The following is a 10,654-nucleotide window of genomic DNA, read 5'->3' on the forward strand; positions in this document are numbered from 1 at the left end:
TCCGGCACCGACCAGTGCATCGCCTAGCCCCAGACAACATGCGGACACCCAGAAACCAACAGGACCCAACGCTGAGACTAGTGAGAAAGCAGAGAAACCAGGACCTGACGCATTTTATGCACGGGAAAGCCCAGGGGAAATGCAGCCAAGTCGGTTCATGCTTCTGACACTAATGGGTATGGTTCAACCTTTTCGTTGAAAGTGCTTTGAAAGTGCGTTTTGCCGTCTTGTTAAAGTGAAGGACTTCATTCTAACCAGTTAGACGCGTGTCATGGACTCAAGTTACGCAGCGAAACTCTCCACTGGCTCAGCGCGTCAACTTTCCTCTCTGACTGCAGTTGCCGGTTGCTATGGTGAATAGGCTCCAGCCAGCTGAAACTTTCTGAGAGCAAGTTTTTCGTGGAGTTAAACAGATCACCGGGTGCGTGCGTGACGACGTGATCACCGGGTCGAGCGCGTGCGTGACGACGTGCGCTGGACTACGGGGCGCATCGTGACTTATCCACACGCAACCTCTCCCCCTCGGGGGAAAACGGATGATAATTTCAAACCTCTAAGGATTAGACTTTTATATTCTATATATAAATTGGAACTATTGTTACTTGAGATATGGATAACTCGTACTATTTTCTGGCCATGTCCATGCTGGTTCTGTCCCTCGGGTTAAGAATTGAGGAGGTCATGTGCCAACACTACTACCTCCTCCGTCCCATCCCCAGCGACACTCTCCCCATAGTGGAGCTCAAAGAGGACCCAGACCCTGTCCTGGATCCAAAAGAACGGGACCTGAACGAGACCGAACTCAGATCCACCCTGGGTAGTCACTTCGACCCACACTTCATGTCCATTACCCCGCCAGAGGACAAGTACTCGGGCAACGAGGACCTGAGCGACTCGGAGATACGTCAGAAGCCGTCCGGCGCGATGCCCAAGGAGATCAAAGCCATGGAGTTTGAGATCCAGCACGGCAAGAAGCACAAGCCCAGTAAAAAACTTAGAAGAAGGCTGCAACTGTGGCTGTGGTCTTACGCCTTCTGTCCAGTTGTTTATACATGGAACGACCTCGGGAACAGATTCTGGCCGCGCTACGTGAAGGTGGGGAGCTGCTACAATAAGCGTTCTTGTTCCGTCCCTGAAGGGATGGTTTGCAAACCTGCCAAATCGGCCCATTTTACGATCTTACGATGGAGGTGCCTGCAGAGAAAAGGAGGTCTGAAATGCGCTTGGATACCAGTTCAGTACCCCATTATATCTGAGTGCAAATGCTCATGCACGAACTGAAATAAACTGAAATGATCTTTTTGTATTGTTATTATTTCTAAAAAGATTCATTAAAAAAAATCATAGTTACATGATTATTTTTATATGCACTGTCAAGTGCAAGAATGTATATTTTATGTATATGTGGTCTTATTTTATTTTATGATGACAAACTTTGTAAAAAGTTCACTATTATTATTATTATATAACCAGCATCTACTGTATTTGTTGAACATATCTTGGATGTGATGTATCTTTATATTTATACTGAAGAAGAGCACTTCGCATTGTGAAGCATTAAAATACTGTTATTGAAGGACTACAGATATGTTCCATTCTTTGGGAAGAAAATAAGTGGTTTATGGACCTCTGTGTCAAAATTAGCCAAAATGTCAATTCAGCTTGTGATACTAAATAAAGGGACAATTGTGGGTAAACCATGTAAAATAACAGTAACTACCAGGCTATTTATTCTCTGTTCATGTAGTCATTGCCAGTTAAAATAAAACCACTCAAATGAGTCTTTGGAAGGAGTTTTGTTTTGTTAGAAAAATGTGTTCCATCTTTGATTTACATCTCCTTTGTCCTCAATTTGCAGTCAGTTTTGCCAGATTTTTTTTTGGACTGTTTCAAAACAGGAAGAAATGGGCCTTACAGCTCATGCAGACCTGTGGAGGAAAAGTTTAGGGAAAGTGTACTGTTTGATTATTCAGCTGCTGACCACACACGTATACATGTCTCACATGGCACCTTTATGCACTCAACATCTGCCCTGTAGCTACATGATATTGGCACCTCTTGGTCCTCTTCCCTTGTTCCACTCAGTAGATGATCTCTGTGTTCACTGATGATTCCCTTGCCCTGTTCTCCTCAGCCCTTTTCCTGGTGGCTCTCCTCCAACTGCAGATGGCAAGACATTGGTTTTAACTTAAACTCCAAAGGCCTTGAACCAACAATCCTGCAGTTATATGGCAAAGTCACTAACTCATTCTTTATTTATTTTAGCAGACACTCCTATCCAGAGCAACTTAGGGTTAAGTGTCTTGTTCAAGGACACATCAACAGAATGTTTTGTTTAACCTAGTTGTCCCAGGGATTCGAACCTGCGACCTTTCGGTTAATGACCCAACGTTCTTAACCACTAGGCTACCTTCCAGAAAGGTCCAGACCCCTTGGTAGACAGAGGCATGCTGCACTATAATAGCCTAGACATGGGTAGGATGGTGTTCCATTTAAACAAAGGACATACAGCTTAGTCCCAATGACCATTCTCATCACACCCGGTGACAGTTTCTCATCTCACCCGGTGACAGTTTTGAGAGAAGAGAAATTAACTCTCACTGAAAGCAGTCTTTTTTTCAAACCTGCGACCTCTGCTACTGCTCCAAAATGAATGAACTATCTAGACTACTTTCAGTAAGTGGGAATTCTATCAGAAAACTGCTTGTGTAATGAGAATGCCCAATGGGGAAATCCCACTCAATCTTTTTCAAACCATGACTTGTGACCTCTGTTGCTGATACAAATTGAATGAAATATCAAGAGACTATACTCTCAGTGAATGTGGGATTTTCTCTTCCATAATCTGCCCTTACAATTTACAATAATCTGCCCCTACAGACTTCTTGCATAAAGACCATGAAGTTGGGCACAGCACACCCATCTTTCATTCAATCAGAATCTTTGGAATTGACTGTTCAAAGTCAGGTATACTGTGTGTGAAGCAAAGGATATGAAAGCCACCCGAATCCCAAGCCAGGAGCACTGCTCATTTAACATAAGCAAGAGCAGGACCTGGTCTGATTTGGTCAACACTGCTTCATTCCATTACACTACCTCTTGATGAGAGCTACTGCAGGAGTCTTTTACTAATTCAATATACTGTATATTTTACTGTAAAAGTGGTTTCAGGAAAGGTGAGCGAGATGAATTTGTAGAGACACTAGTGGCCTGCCAGGGACTTGTGTATTTGTCTATATGTCAGTGTGCTTAGTGTACGCCTGCTTTAAGAGGTGCCTAAAGCCCAGACACACCTTTGAATATTTCAAAGAAGTGCAACTTAAGTTTTCCAGCTTTCGTCCAGACATTTTCTCTTTTTTCTTAATTTCAGCAGTTTTCTGCAGCAGCAGAAATGCTAATGTGTGGACGTATTGGAATCTCGGCCCAAAGTAATCAAACAAGGATTCTGAAACTAAAGTAGAGGACATAGTATGTGGTTATACTTTATCAATAGTATATTATACTATATCAATATGAGTGTCCTAAGAACGACATCCAATCTCTTTACTGGAATAACACAGGAAAAGGACAGCCAATCAACTTGTTTAATTATTTATGTGATAAATGTTCATTACTACAGCACCAATATTGAACACCATTACAACAACGCGCTGGCGTTACATTGATGGCAGCTACGGGATTAACCAACATGAACTTCAACCAGCATGTTTATTATAATGTAGGGATGTAACCTGGATTGCCCTATGGGCCCTGGTTAAAAGAAGTGCACTAAATAGGGAATAAGGTGCTATTTGGGATGCAGGTCATGCCGCCATGCCGTGACAGTTGGAAGGCGAGAACGAGTGAGAGAGACAGACAGAGAGCGAGACAGGTAGAAAGAGAGAGAAAGAGAGAAAGACAGAAAAATAAACAGAGGATGTGAGATTTTATTGCCAGTGTTAATGATTGAAGTGTTGAGTACTTTTCTGCCACATATCATAATGGGAATGGAATCTCAGAGTCATGGTCTAACAGTTCCGATCCTTTTAGCACCATGTTGTTTTGGGTCTCTATTTGGATCATATCTCTTACTGGACCGGACTCAATGTCATTCCCCCCCTCTACCCCCCAACCTGCATCACCCATGCTGCACCCACACATTAAGTAAACTAAAACTAATAAGAAAAATACAACGTCAAGCATTTAAAACATTTTTTCCCCCTTTGTCTCCTCAAAGTTTAAAGCCTGTTTTATCCCAAAAATTCCCCTTAGAATTGCAAGGATTTCATTGATGACGTCCACAAGCTTGTAATGCTCTGCAAGTTATGTCCACAACCCTTTTAATGAGGTTTACGAGCCAAGGGGAATTTCTCTACCTTTGTATGCTGTTGCAATTAGTCATTCTTGGAGCTACAGTAATCAATAACATCCAACACTTTCAATTTGGAACAAATTCCATCATCAAATCGTTTTTTAACTTCAATTAGTTACCACAATAAGCACCGGAAATCTATCTCTCTGATCTCTTCTTGCCTTATTTCCAACACACACACACACACACACACACACACACACACACACACACACACACACACACACACACACACAGTCACTGGAGACAACTTAAAACACATCTTTTATGTGCCCATCTTGTTTTGCTCTCAATCATCAAGGATGGAGAGGGGAAGTGGAGAGAGGTGGAAGCAACGGAGGATTAGTGGAAGAGAGTGCGTTGGAGATGAAAGGAGGGATAGAGGAAGAGAGGTGAAGAGGAGGAGGTGGGTATTCTTGGGTTTCAAATAAGACTGTTATCGGTGGAGTGTAGGCAGGTATGCAGGCCGAGGTCAGACCAGGCTTTGATGTGTGTCTGTGTGTGTGTGTTTTGTGATGTGTGGTGGTTGGCACACTGCCAGGTCTGATAGGGAGTGTTTCAATCAGGGCAGCTTCTGTGTGACGATTCTCAGCACTCCATTCAATGACCAGAGACTGCAAAACAGATAAGTCTTCTGATGTTTGAAGCTTGAGCACTCTTTAGCCAGTGAAGGTGGCAAAATAATATAGAATGTTGTGAAGCGTTTGAAGAGCTCAGCATTTCAGACGCAACACCTGTCAGAAACAGCGTTTGAACCATTCATGCAAAACAAGGGGAATGCTGCTCTTGTTTAGAACACTAACTGAATACTCCATATGAAAGTTCTTCAAGTATGTGCAACATTTCTCACACTCATTATTCAATGAATGAAATTAAACCCCAACTTCTCATTAGATATCATTATTATTGATCCTTAACTTTTATAAAACGAGGCCACAGATGAAGAACCGTATGTAAATATTCTCTGTACATCAGTCAGTGTGTTCACATCATCTCTCATCGGTTTCAGTTCAGTAGGAAAATGTAGTTATAGCCGGCAATGCTTCACTTGAACAGTTTTATAGCTAGCTGTCACATTTAGGGACGATGGAGGAATTCACACAGAGGGAAAGTAATGCTGCCCCCCCCCCCCCCCCCCCCCACCACCACCACCACCACCACCACCACACACGCACACAGAGAGGAGAGAAAGAGAAAAGAGAGAGAGAGAGTAATGCTGTAGACTTACTGCTCTACCTACTGCTGGCTGTTAAGACCTGGTCAGAGGAGAGACAGCAGTGTGCCTCTGGGACTGACTGGTTGTGTGCGCATGTCATTGGGCTGGCTGCAAACACACACAAAAGCATGCACATAGACACACGCAGGCACGTACACACACACAAACACACACAGGCACACGCATGCAACAATCCACCAAACATCCTCCTAGCACTACATCAGTCACCTCATCTGCTCTCATCGGAAGGACATTTCGGTCCTAAATATTTGCTTACTACACTCCTATTTTCTAACATCCAGTTATATTAATAATTCTGATGGGAGAAAAGCTGGCGTTCCTTCTCTTTGCACAGAGCTGAGAAACGCTAAGCAATTATCTCTTCAGAATATTAATAAGACAGTTTGAGTCTCTCTGGGCAGACTGCCTTCTAACAAATCCAGACAGACTGACTGACACAGCTATGGAGAAGTTCTCAAAATGGAGTTCTGAAGTTTCTATGAACCTCCTATGAAGCCTTTATGAGTCTTCTCAGTTGGCTCAGTTGGTTAAGGTATGGTGCTTTCAACACCAGAGTTGTGGGTTTGACTCCTGCATGGCCCTAGCAAACCCCATTGGCCATATTTCTCTGACCTTTGTGGCTGTTACAGCCTGTTGTCATGTTCTCACTATGACTGGCTTGTTAGCCCTACTGTTATCCCTGATATCAAAATATACACACACAACACACACACACTCACATGCAAACACAAATACACACTGACACACACAAACACGTCGACACAGACCTGCCCATCATGATCTGCCCCCTCAAATATTCCATTGTGTTATCTTGGAATACCACAGTCACAATTAATGTGTGTTCTCTAGGACATACACACTTCAGCTTCACACAAGGGGACATTTGTCGCCTGTCATCAACTTATTTTCCTCTGGTCTTTTTTTTCCGTCTCTCTCTGGAAGAGAATAGAATGATAAATGTCTGGCTCTACCTGAAGTAAACCTTAGAGAAGTGGTGGGAGACATGCAGAGGACTGTGTGGAGGTCTTGAACTGCTTTCTCTGAGTGGGCTGTCTGCTCCGATTAGTGCTGACACACACGCACACACGTCTCTGGCAGCGGGCCGTGAAAGCTGTCTGCTCCAAATCGATTGGCTGTCAGATGCAGAGATCCATCATGCCCTGAATCTTTCGGGAACTTTAGACTGGTGTGTTTGTATGTGCACTCAAAAATAATAATAATAATAATAATAATGTGGATCTAGTTAATTCAATTTTAGACAGTACTTACATCTAATGGAAACAGGTTATTTTTACACAAACATTTTTAGAACTACTAAATGAAAAAAACACTTATTTACATTAAAATGTTTTATTTTCCAATTAACAATGGGGAGCTTTCAGCTCCTATCTGCTTCTGGCTCCCTCATGAGCCTCCCTGCCAGCTCCTTAGCCAGCAGGACTTAAAGGGTATGAAGCATGAGTTTTTATTCACCAATGTAACACAGTGTGGTCAAAGACTAAGTTAATTATTTGTAGTCACCATCTGGTTGCCTATAAGTACAAACCTAATTATGTTTTGAGGTTATTACATATTTATTAACAAAAGAGAAAATCATACCTGCTTGCTCTAATTGTGTAATGCTATTATCTTGTCTGTTCTCCTTCCTGTTTTGGCAACTTTTCGTCATGTTCTCTCTAAAGTAGGCTACAGGGTTTAATTTTTTTCCCCACCTTTGCTTAGTGCTAGCACGCTAGCTGACTGACATCTGGAATCTATCTATTTTAGATTTTTCTCCCAATAGCTATTGGATTTTCCATGACTCTTCCCATCAGAAAGTCACCAGCCAACAATTTGTAAGTCTCTTAACTTTTGATCTGCGGTTATGTTTTAGTTTTGTTGGGTTATTTGTGTTCTAACGGAAGTTGGGCTCTAGCTTGCTGATCAGGCTGGCAAGGCAAATCGTTATTGTTAGATGGCTAATTAGCTAACGTTAGCAGGCTGGCTAGATTGGTAAGATAGCTATATGCAGTTAACATTCTTTGAAATGTGGTTAGATGGCAACATGTTTTTCCAAAACTTTGGTTTACTTTAATGTAGCTGTAAGCTGGGTGTTGATAGCAACTGGCTGACTCATTCAGCCTGGTAGGGCTAAAGTTATCAGGCTAGAAAGGTTCAAGTTAAAAGGCTAGTATGCTAGCAACCTTGCAAGTTGATTTGTAACAATACATTCATTCAAGTATTTGCTTGTAAATTTGGTGAAAATATAATTGAAACCAGTAATCATGAGTGCAAACGATTTGGTTTAATTTGAAGTTATACATTTGAAGTTATTTCTGTTGGAGTTTTCATTATAGGGAGTAGACTCACTCATTCATATATCCTTATGTACATATTCTTTATCCCCTCACACTGTGTACAAGACAGTAGTTTTGAAATTGTTAGTTAGATTACTTGTTGGTTATTACTGCATTGTCGGAACTAGAAGCACAAGCATTTCGCTACACTCGCATTAACATCTGCTAACCATGTGTATGTGACAAATAAAATTTGATTTGATTTGATTTGATTTGATTTGACTGGCTTGCCAGGTCCTCCATATGACATCACACCCTGGAGACATGACATTCTGATCGGTTTTATGTAATCACTCCAAAAATAGGAAAGTGAGGTGTAACTTTGCTTTGGGACTTTTGATGCACATACTAACTCAAATCCATATGTTGCATGTGGTTATGTTCATGCTACCTAACATTTAAGAAACAGTAAACTAATCAACAGACCAGTTTAACTATAATGACATTCTCAGTAACGGTTACATAAACTTTTTACATGTAGTTGTTTATCTACCTTAGTTGAATGCACTAATTGAAGTCGCTCTCGATAACAGTGTCTACTAAATGACCAAAATGTTGCAAAGCATGCTGGGTATTATTATAATACTCTCCACCCCCCAAAAAGACAAACTCTTTGACCAAATGAAAGTTTGTCAGTTAATTTCTACATGAATGAATCTGGTGCACATCAAATTCCACTGAGTTAAGTCAATTCTACAAGAGACAATTACACTCTGCCATTAAATATGAATTGCTTGTGTACTGTTAACAAAATATGATAGAGCAAAACTTAAATGGCAGCCAAAACTTGTGTGTGTGTGTGTGTGTGTGTGTGTGGCTGGAGCCCTGAGGGCTTTGGGCCTGCTCTGGAGCAGGATTAGTTTTGCAAAGACATCTAAGCAGTCACCAGCACTTCCACAAGTGTGTGTGCACATCATGCGTACGTTCACAAGATACATTTAGCAATTAAGGCAATCACTTCTCATTAATAATTTAATTAAATGGTAGCTGCAAGCCACAAAATTATCATGCAATGAATTAAGCAATTAAACTGTATAAATTGCAAAGGCAATTTTGCAGTCGATTCAAGTTTCTGATGCTGTTTTGATCACTTTAATATTTACTGATATTTATTCACTGACAGCTTACTGAAATTTCTGATGACTTTACTATACGACTTGAATTACTAGGTAATGTTTATCTTAGGTTCTCATATTCCAGCATTATACTCCCCCTAGTGTCAGATATTCTGATGACGCTGCTCTGACTGCATGCTGCTTTCAGCCTGCACACTGCTCTGACTGCATGCTGCTTTCAGCCTGCACACTGATCTGACTGCATGCTGCTTTCAGCCTGCACACTGCTCTGACTGCATGCTGCTTTCAGCCTGCACACTGCTCTGACTGCATGCTGCTTTCAGCCTGCACACTGCTCTGACTGCATGCTGCTTTCAGCCTGCACACTGCTCTGACTGCATGCTGCTTTCAGCCTGCACACTGCTCTGACTGCATCCTGCTTTTAGCCTGCACACTGCTCTGACTGCATCCTGCTTTCAGCCTGCACACTGCTCTGACTGCATCCTGCTTTCAGCCTGCACACTGCTCTGACTGCATGCTGCTTTCAGCCTGCACACTGCTCTGACTGCATGCTGCTTTCAATCACCTCCAATCACTTGAAATTACTGTTTATAGAATTTTAAAATATAGAAATGAACTTAAGCCCAATTAGTACAAACGCTTGCTATTTTTTGCTCTATTTCTCTCGCTCACATGCTTTCATACAGTGTTGGACTGAGAGGGGATTAAAGGGCGCAGAGCGACGGTTACACAGAGAAAGAAAAACAGAGAGGGTAAGAGAGAGAAAGAGAGACGTTGAGTGTCCTGGGAGGCTATGGCTTTAGCGAGGGGCTTTGTGTGGGCTTAACAACTGTGTCTCCCTGTGGCAGAAAAGATGACACGCTAGACACCTTCACCTCAGGATTATGGGGTAAACCTTCCCATACCTGTGAGCCTCAGACAACAATAACACAATGCTGGGATGTCCTGTATACCCAACCACACACATGCACCGGTGGCAGTGCTGGAATAAACCTACGACCTTACACATACAAACACACAGAGAGAGAGCCCTTAGACAACAATTACAAGGCCCTTGGACGCCCACTGAGCTCAGATGGAGGAGGATGTCCTCTACCTTATGCTTTAACATGCTGTCGCCAATTATGCTGAACAATAATATAAATGCAAAATTAAAAAAATTCAAAGATTTGACTAATTTGGCAGTATGTCCAACCGGCCTCACAACCACATACCACGTGTATGGCGTCATATGTGTGAGCGGTTTGCTTAAGTCAACTTTGTCAACAGAGTGCCCCATGGTGGTGGTGGGGTTATGGTATGGAACAGTTCATATGAGAAAATCAGTCAATTGAAATAAATTCATTAGGCCCTAATCTATGGATTTCACATGACTGGGAATACAGATAACGCATCTGTTGGTCACAGATACATAAAAAAATGTGCCTCAGGTACTGGTCACGGTATTTCTGTGCATTCAAATTGCCATCAATAAAATGCAAATGTGTTTGTTGTCCGTAGCTTATGGCTGCCCATACCATAACCCCACCACCACCATGGGGCACTCTGTTGACAAAGTTGACTTAAGCAAACCGCTCACACACATGACGCCATACACGTGGTATGTGGTTGTGAGGCCGGTTGGACATACTGCCAAATTATCTAAGATGACGTT

General features: G+C 42.1%; 1 protein-coding gene across 1 annotated transcript; it reads left to right on the plus strand.

Annotated features, from left to right (window-relative positions):
• Positions 1-552: 552 nt before the first annotated feature.
• Positions 553-1,322, plus strand: LOC139381722 (noggin 3). Its single transcript, XM_071125449.1, has one exon. The coding sequence runs from the start codon at positions 610-612 to the stop codon at positions 1,279-1,281; it is 672 nt and encodes a 223-aa protein (XP_070981550.1). The 5' UTR covers positions 553-609; the 3' UTR covers positions 1,282-1,322.
• The last annotated feature ends 9,332 nt before the right edge of the window (positions 1,323-10,654 follow it).

Source organism: Oncorhynchus clarkii, chromosome 23, assembly GCF_045791955.1.
Source record: "Oncorhynchus clarkii lewisi isolate Uvic-CL-2024 chromosome 23, UVic_Ocla_1.0, whole genome shotgun sequence".
NCBI classification, from domain to species: Eukaryota; Metazoa; Chordata; class Actinopteri; order Salmoniformes; family Salmonidae; genus Oncorhynchus; species Oncorhynchus clarkii.